General features: G+C 38.1%; 1 protein-coding gene across 5 annotated transcripts in view; it reads right to left on the bottom strand.

The window, feature by feature from the left end:
* The window catches only part of LOC147435956 (truncated transcription factor CAULIFLOWER A-like), a 196,510-nt gene extending 180,169 nt beyond the window's left edge, over positions 1–16,341 (bottom strand). For 2 of the 5 annotated variants that reach the window (XM_086488855.1, XM_086488856.1), the window contains exons 1-2: positions 16,009–16,341; positions 15,802–15,904 (exon numbers count right to left, since the gene is read on the bottom strand). In XM_086488855.1, the coding sequence (XP_086344981.1) occupies positions 15,802–15,904; positions 16,009–16,190 (285 nt within the window). In that variant the 5' untranslated portion in view covers positions 16,191–16,341. The remainder of the gene's footprint in view (positions 1–15,801; positions 15,905–16,008) is intronic. The other 3 variants (XM_086488859.1, XM_086488857.1, XM_086488858.1) reach the window with 2 other exon arrangements.
* Between the last annotated feature and the right edge of the window lie 7,182 nt (positions 16,342–23,523).

Here is a 23,523-nt window from a genome sequence, read left to right as displayed (position 1 = left end):
AAACCCACCAAGGCCCAGTGTGGGTTAACTTCTCGAATTTACCAATAGAACTCTATCCCTAGCTAAAGAACATTGGGGGAGTCTTGGGAAAAGTCCTAGGACAAAAGACTAGGGAGATAAATCCCAAATGGGGACCCCAACTATTTATTGACGTTGACCTTGACAAAGCCACTAAACTAAAGGTCCCTATCAAGGAACTCTGGTAACCTACGTCATGATCAACAGATCCTATACATAAGCCTACCCAAGTCGTGTTTTCATTGCTATCAACAAGGTCATTTGATTAAAGATTGTCATGTCCTATAACAAACCAAGAAGAAAAATAGTGCTACTGATGATCCTAAGCAAAATCTTCAAAGACAATTTTAGCACATTAGTAACAAAAATGCTATCAAGAATTCAAAAAGAAGAATTGGAGCTATAATCCCCACGCCAATTATTTTGATGTTCTTTTAGAAGATGTATTTGAGCACTACATTGTGGAATATAATCCTATCATCAATGACGTACGCCAAATCCTTAAAGGTGAGACTAGCCTCAATAAAGCTACTAAAGAACAACAAGCTCCAATTGACAACCCACTAGAGAAGACCAAGGGGCTCTCTTAATCTGACAATGAAGATGAATGCATCAAAAACTCTCAATAGGATCCTCAAGAGCCTTTAGATGATGTCCTATAGTTTGCTAAAGAACTTGAAGAGAAGGATAAAAAGACAGTGCTTGATCTTGCTAACTCACTTGCCCCCTCTGTTGACATTCTCATGACCCAGCTTGAAGAGGAGAGTTTTCCAAACATGAAGGCCTCAAAGGCTTAAGAGGAAAGTGGAGTCGTCTAATGATCCAAACAAAGCATCTCTTATTATAGCTAAACCAAACAAGAACATCAAGAAATGAAGTATCCCAACCTAAATGAATTTTCCAAAGAGCTTTTAGACCCTTTTAGATCCATGGCTATTACAAAACGGATGCAAGAGTTATCACTGCATTCTGACTTCATATGTTTGCACAAACTTAAAATTGCAGGTAAAGACTTGGAATGCAGTTTGAACACATTAGGCTCTGGCTACAATTGGCATTTCAACAACCATCATTCTGCTACAGAAGGAGTTGATGTGGGAATCTCTTGTACGTGGACCAACCTTATCTCAGACATCCAAATTCGTGATAAGGACATGTGGATTGTTGTTACTCTATCTAAACCTATTAATTATTACACTTTAGTTGGTGCATATTCTTCTAACTCTGTTATAGACAAATCTAAGTGTTGGCAAGAAATGGTCAAGGTACCCAAGAATATAGTTATTGCAGGTGATTTCAATATGGTTGAAAATATTGTAGATAGATCAAGCTCTTTAGATTAGGTAATCTTTAGAGTTAAGAAAATGTTGGATGGACCTTCTTGATTCCATGAACTTACTGGATGTGTTTGAAGCTTGTGGTTTTACTTGGAGTAACAAGAAATCACGTGAATGCTATAGAGCTACCAAGCTTAATAGGGTATACATGTCTGTAAATTTACTTCAAGAGCATTCGTTGGTAAAATGTAAATCTGATGCATCATTGCTTTTGTCTGGCCACAAGCCTGTGCTTTTTAACTTTACGAGGGCTGACACATCTCATAAAGTTTGTTGGATACATCCAGATCAATCTTTGTTTGACATCAAATGCATTAGGAAAAAAATTCAAGTTATTATGCAATAGATCTTTTCGATGTTTACCTCACATACAAAGACTTGGGACATATTTGTACAAAACATTCAGAGAACTGTTACAATCCATAAAAAGGTAGAAAAAGATATTAGAGCAAGGAGAAGAATGATGATAGCTGGGGAGATTCTTCAAATTGAAGAATCCTGCTCCAAAGTTGATGCTCCTTTCACTAAGCTCCTTGATCTTAGAGATTCTCTAAAGTAGGAAGAACTTCTGGAAGCTAGCAGTGCCCTTGCTTACACTACAGAGTTTTGAGGTGGCAAAAAGAAGATTTTGATCTATTGAAGAAAAAGAAAGTTAAAGACTTCATTTTTTACAATGAAGGTTTTGATCTGTTGAAGAAAAAGAAAATTAAAGACTTCATTTTTTACAATGAAGGTATATTAGCTAAGTCTCATAAGAAGGATATGCTAGTGAGATCTTTACCAATATATTATCTAATGAACCCAAAAGAATAGAGCTATACAAGAAACTAGGACCCAAATTGTCCTAGCTAGAAGGAAGATTATGACTTCAGAATTAGCACATTTCCTTGATCTACCCATCTCTGAGGGTGAAATCAACAAATCTATTGGTAACCTTAAGGCTGTTAAATCTCCTACATTAGACGGTATTCTCAATGAATTTTATCTACAATACAAGGATTCCATAGCCTTTTATCTTTTGCTAGTGTGACAAGAAGTTGTTAGGAAAAGAGCTCTTCCTATTTGTACTGGCCATGGGTTGTTGAACTTATTCATAAAAAGGGTTGTAAGGAGGATTTCAACAATACGAAACCCATCACACATTTGACTTCAATTTATAAAAATTCTACTCTACCTAGGAGAATTTGTCTTCATATAGATGGACGTAGCCTTCAAGAGCAAAAAGGTTTCATCAAAAGACGGTATATTCTTGATGCTATTATATCCTTGTGATAAAAAATGAAATATGCACTAGAGAATGGAAAAGATTTTTCTTTTTCAAAGTTGACTTTGATAAAGCTTATGATAGAATATAATGGGATTTTATTGGCAGTCCTTAAATGATGGGTTTTGAGAAAAACAATTTGTTAATGTACTCCTTGGGAATGCATTTGCAAAAAGAGTCTCAAATGGGGGATTTATTGATGCTATATCCCTAATGAGGTCCATCAGGCAAGGTTTTCCTCTTGCTCCATTCATGTATGCTATTGTATCAAATGCCTTGGGGTGGCTGGTGAAGAAGCAGATGCAAAAAACCTAAAAGGGACGAAAATCTCTGGTGTTGATGGTGACCTGTGCTTACAAATGTTTGTTGATGTAATGCCATGTATCTGATGACAACTTTTTGGAATGCCTTAACACTTTCTGCATGGCTGGTGGCTCTGAAATCGACCATCATAAAGCTAGCTTCACATCCTCAAATGGGACAACCCCCCTATCTATTACTGATGAAAGATGTCGTGTTATGTGATAGCCAAGTCTTCAGACTACTGGGGTTCAAAGTCACCATGGCACAAAGATGGGATTGGGTTGTAGATAACTTTAGGAAAAGGGTCTTCATGTGGCAATCCCTTCAGCCCTCTTTGCCTTCAAGGACATTTGTTCTCAGCTATTAACTTTTACCATCCTTATCTATTTGTTGAAAGCCTACTAAGCAGCAATTGAACAAGGTCATCCCTCTGGCAAGGAGATTTCTATGGGGTAGTTTAGAGGAAGTGCAAAAATTTCCAAAAGTTGCTTGGAAAATCTGTTGCATGCATAAATCAAAAGGTGGACCTGGTTGTTGAACTTGAGATGTATGTCAATAAGGCTTGCAAGTAAATGGATAGTTAGGATTGTATCCAATTCTAATTTCTGAGTATGCCTTTTGAAAAGGAACATTCACAAATTCTATCTTCAAAAATATAAAGACCAATCCAAACACATGGGCCTTCATCACCTTGAATTGGAATATTAAACCAGCAGGAAGCCAAGTGACAAGCTCATTGTGGAGATCCTCGTTGGAAGAGCAAAAGGGTCTACACATACCTCAATCTAGTATGTTAACCACTCATTTTCTGCTGCAAGATTCAATTTGGACTTGTTGGATACCAAAAATTACGAGAAGGTCTCTTTCCATTAAAGCTTACAAATGCTTTAGAGTTGGCTTTAGAACTTGGAAAGATCTGCAAGAAAGTAGAACCTAACTAGCTCTTACTCAAATTGCTATCTCTTGTAATCTAGCCCCTGGCTATGTCTCTGAGCTCATGTGCAGGTTAAATCATGTCAATAACTTATTGAAAGCGATGAAGTTCGCTCACAACAATCATTTGTCACTTCAAGGCTGGGAATGGGAAAGCTTACTTAGCTTTGACAAGCTTCCCAACTTCAATGAAGACAATAAGAAAAGGTTGAATACAAAATGGAATCTTCACAAGAATTCAACGCAATGGATGTACATATCCAAAAGTGTTGGAGTTTTGCTATTCAAATTAAACACAACTTTTTAGCATGTCTTATCATCCATCAAGAAATATGGACTAGTACAAAAGCTCTCCTCGCCAAGATAGGAGATGAAAATGCAAACGATGCCAAGCTGATGAAAATTTGGAGCATATATTTATGGCACTCTGCATAATGAGAGGAAATTGTAGACTTTACATAGTTGTTGCTAGAGAACTGCAACCCCCAGCAATTTACAATCAAGGAGATTCTGTAAGAAGAATGCATCAAAATGGATATTCCATTTTGAAATCTGTGGATTCTCTTACCTCTAGGCTTGCTGGAGCCAAAGAAATGAATCTATCTTCAACCACAACTTTGGAAACAATTCACCATTATTCCTAACAGAAATCAAGAAATTAGCCGGTTCTTGTCTCAATATCATGAGATGTATTTTCCTTGTCCCTATTTGTAATTGAGAAATGCCATAGATGGCAAGCTAGAAGAATCCAATGTTGAAGTACTACTCCAAGGACAGGCTCTTTCTGGCTTATGCTTACTTGGATCTCTATTTTTTTTCCTATGGGATGCCGGGTTGCCTCTCTCCTCTGATCCAGTGAGGCACAAATGTAACTGGTTCTGTCCTGTATAAATTTTTTTCTCTCAAAAAAAAAACTTGGACATTGACCTCCGAGTCTTTAGATATACTATATTCCTCCTCTCGATTGCCTTAGCGTCTGTTCGCTTGGCAGCTTAGTTTCCTCTCCACATGACTAGAGTTTTATCTTATTCTTAGCCACATGTACATTCCCTTTAGAGCTTATTGAGTTCAAAATGGGATGAAACACTTTTCTGGCAAGGGGCTGAGAGGACCCAAATGAGGGTTAGTATGAGCTGTAGATCTCACCTTTCACAAGGTAATTCCATACAAATATAGCAAGAATACCCTTTTATATTCTTTTTTTTTACATGAATAGGAATTTGTATTAAAAAAAGGGGGAGTTAGAACTTTGCCTCACATGTACGGAGAGAGGCATAAAAGGAAGGGAGAAACAAAACAAAACCATGCACGAGGAAACGATACAAACCCATGGAGGAGGAAACCATGGATAGTCTCTCCTTGGAGTAAAATTTCAACATGATATCTTTCCAACTTTTCCATTTATGGCATTTTTTAATATCAACTAGAGGCATGGGAGATGTAACTTATACTAAGGGTAGATAGCTTCTTGAGCTAAAGGATGAAGGAGGTTGAGTTGTCTCCAAAACTCACCTGAAAAATGGCTTCATTTCTTTGAGTCTAACAAGACCATAAGTAAGAAAACCTAGTTACACATACGGATGTCCAACCTTAGGCACTCCCCCAATAGAAATTTTTTGAGTGTAAACTGTTGAGAATAAAGTTCGTTTCAACAGGTTTGCAAGATCATAAGTTTCTAGAATTGTACTCATAGCACATAAAGATGTGTTTCAAATTTTCACTTTTTCACTCCCATTGCACCTTTTATAATTTCCTCCTATTTTAGCCTGAGCTCTTTCACATGTCCATATTCCTTGGTGGAGGATGTCGAGCCATATTGCAAGAAACTGTGTTTGATGTGTATGACAAAGCTCCAACACATTTGAATCTGCAAATCCATTGCTTTGAGCTCCTCTCAAGCATTCTACATAGATACTATCAACTAGCTTCCAAGTGGTTTGATTTTCCAACAAAGGTGATTGTAGAGTAAGAATGGACCAGAACTTGTATTCATGCAAATAAAATTTTCTTACATCTCTTTTTAAAAGACATGCCCGAAAATGATTACTGGAGACTACCCGAGCTATTACATTTGCCTGCTAGCTTAACTGACATACATTCCATATTTAAAACCCCCACTCCACCTCTGGATTTGTGCATACAAAAAATTCTCCAAGCAACTTTTGGAATTTTGTGTATTCTCTGAGCCTCCCCATATGAATCTCCTTGCCAGAGAGAGAGATTGTAAGCTCTACCTTGATAGTTTTACAGCATGACAGGAAGTATATTAAGGAAAACAATAGGCAATGGTTAAACACAAAGGTTCTTGTAGATAAATTAGGTTGAAAGGAATACCACATAAAGACTAGTTTTCAAAATTTGACAAGGACCCATTTCCACCTCTGAGCCATTAAAATCTTGAAACCCATTGGAATTCTTCATAGACTGAATACTTGACCATATAGAATTTCTTGGCAACCAGCTGCAGTGACTGTCAATGGAGTTTTCCCATTGGATTCTCTAAAACCAATTTTATGGTGATTAATTTAGGAGCCACTTGCCACGCAAAAAATATTCAGACATTCCAAAAAAGTGTTTGCACATGCCTAATAAACATTGCACAATGCATTAGTGTCATCTACAAACATTTGTGAACATAAGTCAACATCAAATCCAAAAATTTTGATCCCTTTGAGTTTTTCAACTTGCATCTCTTTTCTGACAAGCCATCCCAAAGCATCTGAGACAATAGCAAAGAGTAGAGGAGCAAGAGGACATCCTTGTCTCACAGACCTCATAAGAGTGATGACATCAATCAGTTTCCCATTTATGAAAATTTTGGCAAAAGCATTCCCAAAAAGTACATACACAAACCTTATAAATCTTTTACCAAAGCCTATGTCACACAAAGACTCTAAGACTAAGTCCCATTCAATCATGTCATATGTTTTGTCAAAGTCAATCTTGGAAAAGCTCCATGCCTCCCCACAAAGTCATGATAGTATCAAGAATGTATCTACCTTTAAGAAAACCTTTTTGTTCTTGCAAGATGATGCCATCCATGAATGGAATAGGTATCCTAGCTACAGAAAGAGCAAAAAAATTATAGATTGCAGTCAAACGTATTATAGGTCTCCAATTGTTGAGTTCCTCCTTGCTACCTTTTTTGTGCAGGAGTTTTACAACCCTAGTACTAATACAAGTAGGAAGAGCTCTTTTCCTAAGAGCTTCTTGCCACACCAACATGAGGTAAGAGGCAAGAAAATCTTTGTATTTAACATAAAATCCATTGAAAATTCCATCAATTCTTGGAGACTTACCAGCCTTGAGGTTACCAATAGATTCTTTGAGTTCACTTGGTCAAAGAAAGGTTGATCAAGGGAGTGTGCTACAATTGGAGTCATTATCTTCCCTCCGATCTGGGCAATAAGAGCCCTTGCTTTTTGAATATTGGTATCTCTTTTGGGTGCACTAAAGAATACATTTGGTAAAGGACTCTCTCGCTATGGTAAGGTTATCCTTGTGATTCTAAGCCACAATGCCAACCTTATCTTTAAGAGAGGAATAAACTCTTTCGCCGTCTTTTTTTTCAGTAGCTCAAACATATTTTTGATAGATTTATTAATTTTCCCTACCTAGAATTATCTAGTGAAAGCAAGGTCATTGTTTTCTTCTAAGAGCTCTCCTTACCTTAGAGAGTTTGTCAGCTCAATGATCCTAGAAGGGGATTGGACACCAATGAAGAAAAAATCTTCAAGTTGAGGAAATCTCCCCAAAAATCATCATCATTCTTTTTGCCTGATTTCTTTAGCTATTCTTTTATAATTGGTAAGTATTCTCTCAATCTTTTACACAAAAATTTCCCATGCTTTAGCAGTGGAAGAAATAAGGTAAATGACTCATGTAATATGCACTTTACATTTCTCTTATAACTTTTAATATCAAACATGGAATGATCAAGGTGGGGCCAACCAGCTTTATATGTAGACTCAATCCTAAAAAGATCAGAAAACACAGATTTATGATCAAAAAACAACAGTGAAGCCTCAAACTTACACCTCACCAACCAATGGTCTTGCAGAACATTTACTGACCTATCCACAAACCTTTATTTGAAGATTGTATGTTTGTGATAAGGTTGGACGATTTATGGGAAATTCCAAAAGCAGCACCACCTTCGCGAGCAATATGATTAGTGTATTGCCTTTTGTATCCAAAGCCGAATCTGTTCAAATTATTTTTGAAGTCTTTACTTGCCAGCTTTATTTCCTGCAAGCATATAAAGTCTAGATACACAAATAGATATAGCAACCAATTTTTGATTGCCATAGGCTTAGAAGGATCTCAAAGTCCTAAGCTACAGTTAAGGGAGAAACCACTAGAATTAGGACGCTTCATTTTCTACTATTTTTGTTTGGTTTAGCCAATGCTACTGAGGCTCTATTTGGATCATTGAATTTCTCCACTTTCCTCTTTGCCTTGGAAATCTGCATATAGTTTGTTTTCTTAATCTTTTTTTTTATAATAATCCCATAGCAAATTACACAATATCCTTTGATGATTCTTGGAGGCCTCGTTGGGAGACTTTAACACGTTCTCCTTTAGTTTCATAGTCAGATAAACCTCTCGCTTTTCCATAAGTGGGACTCTCACAGGGAATTGGATTCTCTTGGACATCCTTGTTGGTATTAGCTTCACCTTGAGATTTCTTTAGAGCGTTGTTATTGACTGTTAGGGTAGAATTGATTGCCACAGTGTATGGTTCAAAGACATGGTCTAGCAAAACATCAAAACAGTTAGCATAAAGGTGGACTCCGAGCTTCCTCCTCTAATTCCCGACAGTATTCCTCCTCTTAACTTGCAAAACATTGTCTTTGGTTGTTTTGCTTTGGCTCTTTGTTAGCAAAGGTTTTCTATGTTTCTTGTTGCAAAATAGGATAGTCCTTGATTAAATGACCTTGATGATAGCAATGAAAGCAGGAGTTGGATAGATTTCTATACAAGTTTTTTTGTTCCATGTAGTAATATGTTTGCACACTCCTTTATAGGCACTTTACATTTGGGGGTTTTATTAAGATCCACTTCTATCAAAAGTTGGTGGTCCCATTTAGGGTTGATTCCCCCTCTAGCTTTCCGCCCCAACACTTTCCCTATAACACACTCCTATGTTTTTGAGGCAAGGATAATATTCCACAAGTAGATCTGCAAAATCAACTCAAACAAGTGTCTTAGTAGGTTTTTCCCCTTTTGGTTTAAAGCCTTTGTACCATTTAAAGAAAGAAATAGGGGAGTCTTTGATAACCACTAACCCTCTTTGATTATTTATAAAGCACTACTTCCATCTTCAAAGAAAAAGAGGTAGTACTTATTGGGTAAGTAATGAGTAAGTATTGTATGTGTTGAGGAAAGAGAAATTTGTCTTCCCAATTAGTGGCAACTCAAGCTTCCAGGGATGGTCTAGGACCATGGCACAACCCAGTAACAACTCTATCCATGAGTTGATTATACCAACCATTCAAATCTTGCTTACTTATGGTCACAAATTCAGAAGACTCAGGGTCATTCTGGACTTCTTCACAGTGTTGTGAGGAAGCATCATCTTCGAATTGGTTAGGCAAATTAGAGTTAGTATGAAAACCCTTAAGAGTGAGAGGCTTGAGGGGACTAGGCGTTGTGCACAAGGTACCCTATTGCTTGATCTAATACCTTCTAAGTAGAGAACCCTCATGCATGCCCCAAATATTTTGTTGAAACAATGGAGGCATGAAGCTCATACCTGGAGCCCTATGTTGGGAGGGCCTAGACAAGAGATTGAAGAATCGATCCTACGGTCCCCAAATAGCTTCAACATAAGACATTAGAGGCAAAGGAGTATGACTCATGGTTGGGGGTTATGCTGTAGGTGTTGCATATGTTGCATGTTAGCTAACTATATATGGCCTATATCCATCAGTTGAGGAGACATTGTGTTGAGAGGCTTCCTCTGCATGCAACACCTAGGTCTGGAACAGAGTTCTGCATGGGTGAGAAAAGACAATAATCGATGGAGCGGAATGCCCAAGCAAGGCCAAGCACGAGGTCGCCATAAGAGCTGAGAGCTACTCAGCAGCTTCACTGTTAACCTGTTAAATAATGCGTCATGGAGCGACATTGAGAATCTCCCCCAAGGGGAAAAGAGTGAGGATTGTCAGTTGTAAGGGCGTGAGTAAGCAAAGCAAGGATGGGACACAAGAAGCAACCCTAATTCTTGTCCCTAGAGGGCATGAGCGTGCATGTAGGTGAGGCAGTAGAGCTTCAGAATCCAAGCGCCCAAGCATTGGGTTCAATGCTGCGTGAGCTCCGTGTTGACTACCATTTTGGTCAACGAACAATAGCTCATTAGGGGTGACTGGAGATCGACTGGGGCATGCTTGCCGCGATTGGAAGCACCCAAAGATCTAACCAACGCCATATTGAAGTAGGCTTCAAATATTTCATGTTTAACAAGCTATTATCACATATTTATTTAGGAATTTGTGAATTAGAGGCATCTCTCAAAGACTTTTTCAAGGTCAAGACCATTTTTTACGCTTTTGAGCATGCTTGTAACAGAACTACAGGAGCAATCCTACTTCAAGATGGTTGATGGCTATAGTTGTTGAGTAAGAAACTTGATAGAGTAGCAAAAATAATCTTCTTATAATTAAACGATAATTGTATGCCATTATACATCTCGTATGTAATTGAAAGAATCATCCATTGGGGGCATACTCTAGATAGTACTTTATTTGCTACTTATCAAAAGAGCTACGAGGCACATAAGTAGAGATCCTTCAAGAATATGATTGCACGTTGTAATAGTCTCTAAAGCATCATGAGAGATAATACAATCTCATAGAGTCATGCATTAAGTCGCATGCAAAAGATCAATGCTCTTTCTTTCGCCAAAATGAAGAGTAAGTGGCTTCTCTTCATTGATGATAAACTTCAAACACTACATCCATGCTAGCGAGGGAAAATTTTTGCGAGCGCTAGAAAGTGCCATAGTACTGTCCATGCAAATCGCAATTGCTCATGCCCACTTATGTACGTTCCAGAATCCCCAATAAGCTTAATTTTAAACATTGTAGCTCGACAAAAACCAAGTTCAATAAATTTCCAAAATCATTTCCCCCAACTGACTTGAGAAAGAACACTTTAATTTTTCAAAAGTGCCGTCTATGACAAAGTGAACAAGCACCGAGAGTGGCATACAAAGTCCTCTACTAATGTGGGTGCCAGAGTTGATCACACATTTACTTTGTACTATAGGTGCTATCAAGTGTGACAGCTAACCTACCCAGCTATTTGCTTCTGTGGAGTCTCCACTCATGTGTTTGCATGACCAACTAGGATTGGGAGCCTAGGAAAATTCCTTTGATTGACACAAAAATGCAAGAAAACGTGGCTTTGGCATGTTAGTAACCAAGATATGCACCATATTAATTCAATAGAAATGAATAGAAGATGGGTTTCTATTCATGATAAGTTTTACTTTGATAGTTTTTTAGAGGCACCTTGCACTAAGCGCTATAAGATACATATGTGGACTTTTATGCATGGATACCCACTTGAGCTCAACACAATACGCTTGTCTAGATATTTTGGTACTCTTCCAATAGAACCATGACATGAACTAAGACTCTGTAGTGCGCCTTCACGTCACCTGCACTCTGAGCAACAATCCTACCTTGCTCTTCAAGAAGAGAAACAGGTTTAAGAAAGTATGAGAGGAGGAAGTGGAAGAGGATAACTTACAACTTCAAAGTGGATGGTATCCTTGGCCTAATGAAATATAAGTGCGAATCGGTTCTCATTATAAGTAAATCACAATATGCTTGCAGGATCTCTGCCATGCTCCTAACCATGCAAACATCCAATAATTGAATATAAGGTGGTTGAAGCAAGCATTCAACACCATTGACATTAGTTACTTTTGAAAGCATGGAGAGCTTGCAAGCCTTTGCCATCATCCCCACAGACCACTTGTAGAACGTCACATGCCGGCTCGTATCATGTTGATGCGCTTCATCTCAATTTTGTTGCGAGCCATCACTGTACGCGTGCACACATTTAGTGAGAGAGAAACAAAGAGAAAATTATTATAATAAGTACTGTGTATGATTATGGAACGGCACATAGATAAAGCTTTACTTTTTGCAACTCTATTGATGCAAGAGTCCCAATCTAGAATAAGGTTAAGCAACATTCTATTAAATAGGCATTTGTGGTGGTACATCAAAAGAAGAAAACCACTATTACCACATCCAATTCTTCTTCATTCAGCAAGCCCACCCTCGTTGCTATCTTTAAATGACAGTAGGTTAGAGAATTCTAATGATAAAGACGAGAAGAAAAGATGAGATACTATTATTGTAATGCACTTGAAGTCTTGATCGTGTCATCAATCAATGTCCTAAGCTACAAGCTAAAGAGGCTCAAAAAAACAAGGCAAATATAGTCATTGCAGATGCTTCTTCAAATGCACATTGCAATTTTACAAATTGTGCAAGATACTAAATGGGCTTTGAGTGCATAGTGCTTCTTTATAGGGCAACAGATCAGAGAAGTCCAACCATAAAGACAAGAAGAAGATGAGATGCCATTATTGTAGTGCACTTAATCATGTCACCAAGAATTTTCCTAAGCTCAAGGCTAAGAGGCTCTAAAAAATAAGTCAAATGCAACCATTGCACATGCTTCTTCAAACCTAGATTTGACAAATTTTGTGTAAGATTCTAAATGGGCCTTAGAGTGGGTAGTGTCTATATGACCCATCCATCGCGCATATTGCATAATCTATGGATCATGTATCATGCTTTGATAGTAGTGCAGCTAAGCACATTACATCTCATCGTGATTTTTTCACTTTTCTTGATACTGCCTCTAAACAAGAATACTAATATATGTACTAACAATGTCCCTTATCCAATTAAAGTATTTGGATAGATTGTGATTGTTGCAACATGTGACAATATGAAACATGTTTCTTAGGTGTAAAAGAAAAATTTCATATGATATGATATATTTAAACCACTTGTGACCTATATACACGATGTATCCACCTACTAGACTCCTAAATATTATGTTTCCTATACCTTCTAAAAACATGTATTCCGTATTGTGTTTCATCTTAGCATTTTCAACACAAAACGAAACCAAACGCCTAGAAACGTTTCTTGCCACACTGAGAGTTCTTTTATATATGCGTCAGATGTAACATGCGTAGTATCCGCTTTGCAAGCTACTTCTATGCAAAATATCGGCATGCACATTTTGGTTATGTAGATTTTGTCACTTTATATTACTACGTCTTCAAAAAACAAATAGGATTTCTTCGATTCCATCTTGAGGCACCATTGAAACATGTATGTGAAGGCTATTTTTTGGAAACAATGTAGCCTTCTAAGTTTTCTAAGAATGAATCTATGCGGGCTAATCACAAATTGCGGATTGTCAATAGTCACATATGTGGCTTGATGCATACTCCCATCTTTTGAGAATGATTTGTTAATTCCATTGATGATTACTCCAAGCGTACATGTTAATATTCGCTTAAAACAACAACCAACAAGTGAAAGGATAGACGTGTTTACAAAAGGTTCCACATGGAAAAACATTAGTGCTCTTTGAAGAGATTTTCCAATGTTGTTGTTTAGCACAAAAACTCTTTTTTGAGATGAAAGTAGGGTCTAAACAAAGGTCCTATATGTAAAAGCTCGATAAGCATGGAAATATAGTCCAAAGGCTACTCCTAGTCTAAGAGATGCGCGGATGGAAAAGGACCCTTATTATTGAGAAGACTGCCTATATAAGGGATTGGTTGGGTGGAGCTTCTGTGCGCTTTTTCTAACCATGTTTTGAGGACAAAGGATGTGCATTGTCATGCTCTCTCCCACTCATCACATAAGGACCTTACAATCCAAGACAACTTTACGAGGATCCAAATCACGAAAGTAAACAAGAACCATACCCCACCCTCACGTACATGTGCACACAAATTGTGGCACTCTATGGCTTGCATGTTGAAAAGAGCATAAACTAATAATTACTATGGTATTTGCTATGGGAAGTATATATTTACTTTGGATTGTGGCTCTAGTGATTAAGAGTAGTCTTTGTTTCTTATACATCTTTCCCATTCTAATCAACTTTGTCTTTACTTTATATACAAAAACCATGTTATACCTTATGTCCTTTTTTCTTAACAGGTGCATCATGCTACATATATTTTTGTTAAGCATATCATGTGCATGAGGCTACCTTGATGCCTTCTTCGATCATTCCACAAATGCTTCTCTCGTGGATAACCTCTTAGAGAAACTGATAAGCCACATCTCCCTCTGCTCTCGAGCTTCCAAAGGGGTGAGGGCAAAAAGGGATCAACAATATACAAGTAAGAACACAAATCACAAGGAGATGAGAGACATCGAACATGTCAAGCTACTAAAATCTAGGTGACTAAATGAAAATTGTCATAGGATCCCACATAAGGAGACTAGGTTTTCCTCAGAGGTATGTACCCATCATGGGCATGGACTACGTGATTAGAGCTAGGGTTGAGCCTAGCTTATTTGCATTCCATAAAAAATTATCCCATTTCATACGTGCGTGGACAACAAAACCCATTTGATAAACATGCACTCCCATATGTTAAATTGACAAAGGATTCATGATTTACTATTTGATATACTTTCAAGTGAAAGTTTCAGGATGTCACTACAAATACCTCTATCCAAGCCTTCTAAAAAACAATATTATAGCAACCTATCTTAAGTAGTAGTACAATCCTCATTTTCGCTTTTCATCATGAATGTTCCTCTTATATCCATTCAAATTCTTTGATTTGTATGAGATCCCCATTAAAGTTTAGTGCATGATTAGTCATAATTCACTCTTAATCCATATGCTTAATTAAATCCACATTTTGGCTAATTATCTTCACTCTGGTAAGGCCCATCCCTAATCATTTGACACTTTCTTAAACATTGGACATGCTCTTGACTTGAGATTTGAGTCACTACCCTTGCTTACGCTAACTACAAATGAATAAGTAGCACAAATGGAAGCTAGCTGCTATGTATTATGTGTTTTCCTTTGAGATTTCGGCAATCAATCACACACACACACACACACAGAAACAAGCATGTGTGACATGCATGTGGTTCCATACTCAAATATGGCAAGCTGTTTATGAATAAGAAAACTTAAAGGCCATGTACCTGTGGGAAGGGCAACATGATTGCCACACAAATTATCTTCACAATGATAAAAGGCCTACCATGCTACCTTAGATGGGCATTCCATATGTGCAGAACTAGTAAGTATGCCAATGCATTAGGGCTAGTTCGCCCCAATGGTACGATACATATGTGGAAGTGCTACTGGTCTATGCAGAAAATGTATGTCACACCTATGCCTGATGGATTGGCTCATCGTGTTACAGATGGCTTCTTCTAGACACATTTCTTGCCATTCCGTGTGGCACATATGAAAACTATAAGTGCTTGTATGTTGATGCTGGAGTATCGCAAGCCCTATTCATAATATGGCCATGAATGTATGTGTCACTAGCCATAAATGCATATGTGCACGAGGCCATATGCACACACTTGAAAAGTCAATGTTTTGGCTTGCCATTAGTGCATGTAACTTCTTGAAAGGGGCACAGATGAACATAAGATCATACAATACATCTTCCTGCCGGCATAATCAAAGATAAGCATCAAAAGAGCTAGGGTAAGGGTCAAAAGAGCTAAGGGAAGGGCTTCATGCATGGGCTGCCGCTCGCGCTGTTCAGTATTATATTACGCTTGTCTACATAATTTGGACGCCATAACATGAATTACCACTGCCTCCTGACACATATATTAACTTCACCTGCGTTTCGGGCATCGGCCCTAGCTTGCCCTTCATGAAGAGAAACAGCAGAGGAGGAGGAGGACTTACAGCTTCAAAGTCGGTGGTATCCTTGGCCTCATGAAATATGGGTCGAGATCGGTCCTCATTATGAGTAGCGTCGCAGTATGCTTGCAGGATCTCAGACATGCTCCTAACCATGCAGACAGCCGATAATTGCACATAAGGTGGGTATTATTACAACACTAACGGACAGCAGATACTTTGGTGTTGTGAAAAATCAAGTGGTCTGCATACCGGCCTCCCGCATACTCAAAGAGCCTGCCTGAGCTGGAGAAGACAATGAGGGCTACGTGGGCATCGCAGAGGATGGAGAGCTCGCGAGCCTTCTTCACCAACCCCACACGCCGCTTGCAGAAGGTCACCTGCCTGCTGGTACTGTTCTCGATGCGCTTCATCTCGATCTTGCCGCGGCCCATCGCAGAGAGAGAGAGAGAGAGAGAGAGAGAGAGTGCACTGTGTATTGCAGTGAAAGAGCGAGAGAGAGAGAGAGAGAGATCGAGAGCATGAGAGTATTATCGTAAGTACTGTGTGTATGATTTTGGAATTCCAACATAGATAAGGCTTTACTTTCTCATGTGACCGAAGTCTCAGAAGAGAAAGTAGGCAAGGCCTACGAGGAAGGCCTATGATGTATTTCGCTCAATCCGTCCGGACAAGAAACGTCTAGTGGGCGGCAGAGGACATGCCATTTTTCCTTGCCAGTTGCCACGTGCTCATTTGTCCCGCTATTCTGGGCCATGTGCTTCTGGGATTGCGCAAAAACATAAATCCCGATAGTGCAAGTGGGGTTCCTTCTAGACCTTCGAGCCTTGAAAGTCGAAGCCTTTGTAGACGCCAGTCACACGTGGTGCCCTGCATTGTTTCCATGCACACAAAGACCATGACATGCATACATAAAAAGGTGCAAACTAAAACAGATGTGCTTTAATACACAAATATATGCACTACAAAGCCCCCTAAATACAAACATTCGGTTTTGAATCTTAAAATAGGTTGTTCTTAGCTGTCACGCATGAGGTAAGAAAATTCTTCCTCCCTAGTGCTATATAAGCACCCTTTTTGTAATCATTTCATCTAAGTGATTTAGTTTATTTTCTATCAACATTGTAGTCAATTTTTATTAAGAAATTAGTGTTATGATTAGCATGCCATTAGTATGAATGCAACGCTCTTTTATCCACCCTAAAGCTAATAGAAACACCATTATATATTGAGCATGGTGCACTGGTCCATAGCACTTGGACATCCACATTAATGCTTGTGATTGATGTTGTGATGTCTCTCGAGTACAATTATCGCAATTACACACTCAATAGTACTACTAAAACTCTAGTACAGAGTCTTTACTCATTGTAACAATTTGTTGACCATAATGCACACGCTAAGAGTATTGCACATTATGAGGGGTCTAGCCTGCTCCTATGCAAAAGTATAAAAAAGTGGTAGAATGGGAGCTCAAAAACAAAGATAGACGTTTTGAGAACCTTTTATTCAAAAAAATAAAAGTATCATTGGGAAGGTACATATTAGGCTCAATATGGGTTCATCTTTGAAAGGTAAAAGTCCCAAAGGAAACAATTTGAGAACCTCTTCGTCAAAAAATGAAAAGTATCATAAAAAAGGTACTAGGCTCGATATGGGTTCGTCTTCAAAAGGGAAAGTCTCCAAGGAAAACTATTTCAGGCTAAAGCCAATATTGAGCAATTTCTATCATCCCAACTTAGCTACCACGACTTTGAGACCATGCCTACAATTTTTTTATTACAAGGCCAAGCTGAAACGATAAATTTTTGCTATGATTCGCTAGCTAAGTTAGCCTACCTTCTTTATCACTTCCCCATGGAAACCATTGAAAAATTGTTCATGCACATTAAACCCTCATATCATTGAGGCAAACTATCAAACACAAGCTCCTTTACATGCAAATCAGTGTGCTCAAATCTTGTCACAATAGCCCAGTATCATGTCCATAGATTCAAAGAAATAAAAGAATAACTAAACCACAACAAAAACCATACTTGGTCAAATGATGGACTTTTTTTGTGATTGAATTTTAACATATAGGTAGTTCACATGACCATGAATTGATTTGGATCAAGGATGCTCTTATATTTGGACCTCATTTTAACATGCACCAGAAAATGAGACAATACATGTCATCAATTCACCCATAAAGCACTGATAAACATGATTTGGATGAAAGCTTAAGATCGGTTGAAACTCATTTCCATCATAAAACATGTAAGAAGCATCAAACTTTGTGTCGTTTAGGATCTCCATGCCCGCCTTCTCACGAAACTATGATTTTTCTCCCAATTGCAATGGACACCTCCAAAAGGAAAACTCTCTAGCGAATAAGAAGCACATTGATAAAGAATTTCTCGCCCTTGGTCATGACTCAAGTGCATCATTTGATACTTAGCTACACACCTTAGGTATGAATGAAAATGTGTACATTGAATTGCTTTCTATAAACAACACATAACCCTCACTACGTTTAGAAATAGAGCCAAAACATATGTACACAAACAATTTAACAAAAAATTGTGTGCTTTACAGGATACAAATATTGACACCCAATTTATGTTCAATGTTCATGCCGTTGTTGCATACTTCACACCGCATGTGACTAAAAAAAACTCCTCCACATGTAGAGAAATCAATCATATACTCAAGAATTGCGAGGAAAGAAACCTTCCAAAATCGATGCACTTTAAGAATATTGGAAGTGCCTTGATCAACACACAAGAGATGACATCACAAAAAGATACATGTATTACTCTTTCCTTGACATTTCATAGTGCAAGTAGGTACTTATGTTCATTAACATAGACTTTGAGGACCGAATGACATTGTTGTTGAGGAGAAGAGCCATGTTAGATTGCATGAAACCTGAGGACACAAAACTTTTCTTCGACAACCTTGTCACAAAGTATATTCACAATATCCGTCCAATCTAGCACACCTATGCCTAGCTAACCATACAAGCAACTATAAGGTTTTGCATATGACATACAAACTTCATGAAGCTTCTTGAGCATCTTATTAGGATGTCTCTAATACTTTGAGAGTTATATTTGAGTTAAAAATGCTAAAAATAAATTAGTATTTTTTTAAAGCGTCTTTTTTTGCATAAAAGTATAATTTACAACTTAACTTGGGCAAGTAGTAAATGTTGTTAGTCTTTATGTAAGCAACACAGAAGTGTGATACGCTCATTACATCCTATTGATGGATTTTTCAAAGGAGTTTGTGGTTGTTATAAAAAAAAGGTTTACCATTGAGTCAATTTAGTAAAATTATGCACATTTTACTAAATTAGTCCTTATAGATGTCCATGCAAAGACAACTTAAACCCTTGATTTATTTCCTCAACATTTTTAATCAGCTTATATTATGTGTTGGGTGTATTTCCTTGAGAGGTTTAATTTTTTAGTTTAGACATCTGTTGATTTTTTTTAAAACAAAAGCCTCTTAAATCCACAAAAGTGACTATTTTTTTAAAGGACTAGTGTTAAAGGCTCTCAATGCAAATTTAAGAAACCTCAAGTCATCAGGTATGATAACTTCAATGCAGAAAGGATGCTTGAATATTGAGGGACACTCCCTCTACAATGACATCATGGTAAGGAAATGCTTGCAACCATCTCAATCCATGTGTCTTTTTTTAACCGTCTCAATCCATCCGTTTTTTTTAATAGAAAAGAAATTCACTTTGCAAGATATTGTCCCCAAGGACCAATTTGACACTACAACCTATCCAGCAAGATTGATGTTCAGCTTCCCACCACACTCTTGATGACACATACAAGAAAATCAGCTTTTAACCTTGGAGCAACCACAATTCACTCAGCTTCATGCCTGCCACTTGTCATGCATCCAAGTTGTCGGGCCTAGGATAAGACGGGCCACGGCCAAGGGCCAGGACACACATGCGATACAAGGGCACCTATATTTACTAGTCCAAGGGCCTATATTAGGCATGGTTGGGTGAAGAGTTACATGTGTTAGTGCCCTGTCTCTCATATCGGTATCAGAGCATGGTTTCGAACCAAGTTTGGGTCCATGTGAGTATCATGCGTACGATCCCAGCTTTCCAAGCTGCCACAGAACTCTTCATGGAGGCATACTCGCAACCCTGAGAGATTTTCCATCGAGTGTCCTTGGGTTTAACCCCCCTTTTTGAAGCTATTCGTGCGCTCAAAAATGAGTTCTAAGATACATAGAGGAAAGTACTCTTCGAATGCCTCAAGATATACCAGATATGTTTTTTCGTATTTTTGCTTACAATAAGTGCTTCTTTCATAAATCTACTTTCAAGTAGTGTATGTTGCACTTTCTTGAGGCAAAACACCCTTTATGTGTTCAATTTTTCACTCTCTCTCTTGCATACACGTGCATGTAAGAAAATACGATGTGAATTTAACAACTTGTGTGTTTTGTTGAGACTTTTGCTCATGCACATGCAGTTTCTTCACACTCTTGTGATATTTTATTTTATAAGCATAAGAATTCTTTCTTGTTTTCATGATACATGCATATGCATGTTCTTCTCTCACGAAGAGTTTTTGCAAAGCTACACACTCATGCATTGCATGCACAAAGTTTGTTTACATTTTTCTAGCAATGTCTTCAAGAAGAAAGTCAAGAAGTTTGTGTTGCATAGCACTCAATGATATTCCATAACTAAAAAGTTGCAAAAGAGCTCTTAAAAAATCTTATCTTTAGGTAAAAGTAAGCAAAAAAAGAGCATCTATATTAATTTTTCTTCTATTTAGGTAAAGTAATGATGTTTGATTATACATTGTTTAGTAACACATGAATCAATTTCACATAATCCCACAAACACAAAAGTAGAAACACCCAGGTGGACTATGTACCTATGTATGGGCATCATTTGGGATGGCTAGGCATACTTACGTGGCTAGGGAAAGTCTCCATACAATGGTGAGAAATATGTAACATACCCCAATATTCATTACCCAAAGAGGTTTCTCTTTGGAAGTCTCATTAGGAGGCCAAACAAGAGCTCTCTCTCCTTGAGCACTTGGAGGAACGTCAAGCATTTGTGATTGCCTTTGAACCTTTTCTTGCAAGGAAGGATTACCCCATCGCTTCTTGAAGCTTGTCAACAAGGTAGTCGACAATTCTTCAGCCATCATCAATGGTTACATCGTGTGCTAAATTTAAGTTGTCAATATTAATCCTATTCTCTTGATTATGTTGTGCCATGATTAGAGTTCCGTGTATGTGTATTCTAGCTCTTTCTTTGGCCCTTTCAAATCCTTGGTTGCTACTCCTCTTAACCCTTGAAAATAAGCACTCAAGTATCCACACACTTGGTTTAAGATGTTGTTAATTTCAAAGAGTAGTGGAGCGGTTTCCTATCATGCTTGTTAATAGCTCAATAATGGTTAAGTCATAAGCAAGAAAGACTCCATTATTAAAACCATAGTTCCCAATGGTGTACCCCAAACCTTGCAAAGCAAGCATGCCAACAAAGATAATAGATCCCCGTCTCACTTACCCTATGCAATGAGAAACTCCAATGTCTCACAAACTACTCAAAATCTCTCTTCTTATGCAAGAAAAGAGAAACCTTAGCTCTGATACCAATGTCAAAGAATCTAGTATTTTTCATGCAATCACAACAATGAAATTAGTTAATGAAAGGAGAATTTTTTGTTAATAGGGATCTTTAGAGGAGAACCGTAGGTAATGCAGGGTTGATTTCATTGTATAATTTACACATTAAAACGTCAAATCACAAATAATAACTCAAAGAGAGAAACACATTAAGATTCACAGGATTTTGAGGACCAAATTTTCTTGAAACGAGTCCACCCTCCAAAAGGACTTTTGTATTATAATTCTCTCAGTGAGATCCCTCATTACAATACAAGCTTGTGCTCTTGTGGAGCTTCTTTTTATCAATCAATATGATAAACAAAATGATTTAATTAACCACACATGGAAGCTCTAAACACCCCATCTAGTGTCAAGGAGTATGTAGTGCGACTAGGAAAGTGCTATACCTCTTACTTTGAGGGTTCAATACAACAAAATCAAGTGAGTCGTAGAACTTTTGAAGCAAAAGACACAGTCAAAAAGAACAAAACTCTATCCATGAAATCCTCCCTCTAGAGAACAAGATCAACTCAAAATTCTTGTGTGTGTGTGTGTGTGTGTAGCCTCACCCCCAATTGTACATATACAGTGCTCTTTTGCCCTATTAATACCCCTAAATTGATGCTTCAATCACTATAAGAGGAGTACTCTATAACTGCTAGTATTGCCGCGGAAAAACAAAGGAAAATGGAGAGAAAAAAAATTGCAGGGACGACAATAACGGCGGCTATGGACGCAGTAGTGGTTTGAAAGCAATAAGCGCGGTAATAGTAGCGGTAATATACCCGCAGCTATTACCGTAAAAGTTGCCGCCTCTATTACTACGCTTATTGCCGCTAAACGACCATTCAAAAATAAAGGTGCTCATTTGGGCCACCCAAAATTGGGTGGCCCAAATGAGCACCTTTATTTTTGACATGCATAAAATAATGAAATTAACATCAGTTGTTTTTTGAAAGAGTATACAAAAAAACCAAAGAATTGAAATTGAATTTACTTTAGCTTGACAATTTAATATGCAGAAGATAAACTATTTAAAAAGGTTACATATAAAATGTAAATTGTTGTATATACATTGTGCCACATTGGGACTTTATGAAAGTTTGGACAAATATTTTTCTATCTAATCCTCCTCGATCTCGTCCTGGTATAGAGACACGTACGTTTGATCACCTTGACTCTAGACAAACCCAAACCAAATTAAACACTTATCAACAGTTCAAAACAATTAATACAAAATTACTTATTTAAACTTACCGCTTGTTAGTGATCCAACCGCTGTTGGGGGATATGTGTTCGCTACGTGAGCCGGGCAGGCACCGGGCCTCTGGTTGTGGGAGGTGTGAAAGAGAGAGAACAAGAGACATTGACAGCTCTGGAAACCATCGCAATCATCAATTAAATCAATTCAATACTTTGAGTACAGCTTAATCTTGAGCCAAGGAGGACTGTTAATAGCACCGTCACTTGGATTATCTGCTAACTAGGAGCTTAAGCTCCCACTTTACAGTATTAACCGGGTCGTTAACGACACCTGGGCTTAACAATTATTCAATCAATCTCTAGTCGATGATGATGATGGTAACTCCCTCATGTCCCTTCATCTGCTTCGATTGCCCGTGGATTCTGCATTCTTCAAGTCAGTTCACTGCCTCAATCATCAAGCCTCAATTATTATCGATTATCCTGCAAGTTCTTGCTCTTTATGCTCTGCACTTTAACTTCCTCCTGCTCTTCAATTACTATTAGATGCTTTAACCCTTGCTTTGCCTGCCTCGTGCTTTCCTCTTGCCTTCTTAATCATAGCTGCTCATCTTATGCTCGAAGAGAGAGAAAACTTCATGTTTGCTTATGTATGAGAGAGATCCTTGGTTTTGCTTCTCAAGCATGGGAGCGAGAGACTTCCTTCTTACTTTGCCCTGGTTCTTACGCACGTTTGAGAGGTAGCTTGTATCCTGCTTCAAATCCTCCCTTGCCGGCTTTGCTAGATGAGGTCTCCTTCTCCTCTTTTGTTAACTCCCTTCACGCTTCTTGCCGAGCTCACCTCGCTTTGCCGGTCTCTTTCTCTAGTATAAGGCTCGACTCCTTCTTCTTGCCCCTTCTCTAGCACGGATCCTGAGA

This window comes from Adiantum capillus-veneris, chromosome 18, assembly GCF_014529385.1.
Source record: "Adiantum capillus-veneris isolate H3 chromosome 18, ASM1452938v2, whole genome shotgun sequence".
Classification (NCBI taxonomy): Eukaryota; Viridiplantae; Streptophyta; class Polypodiopsida; order Polypodiales; family Pteridaceae; genus Adiantum; species Adiantum capillus-veneris.
Note: the sequence above shows the minus strand (reverse complement) of the source record. Positions and strands in the feature narration are given on the sequence as shown.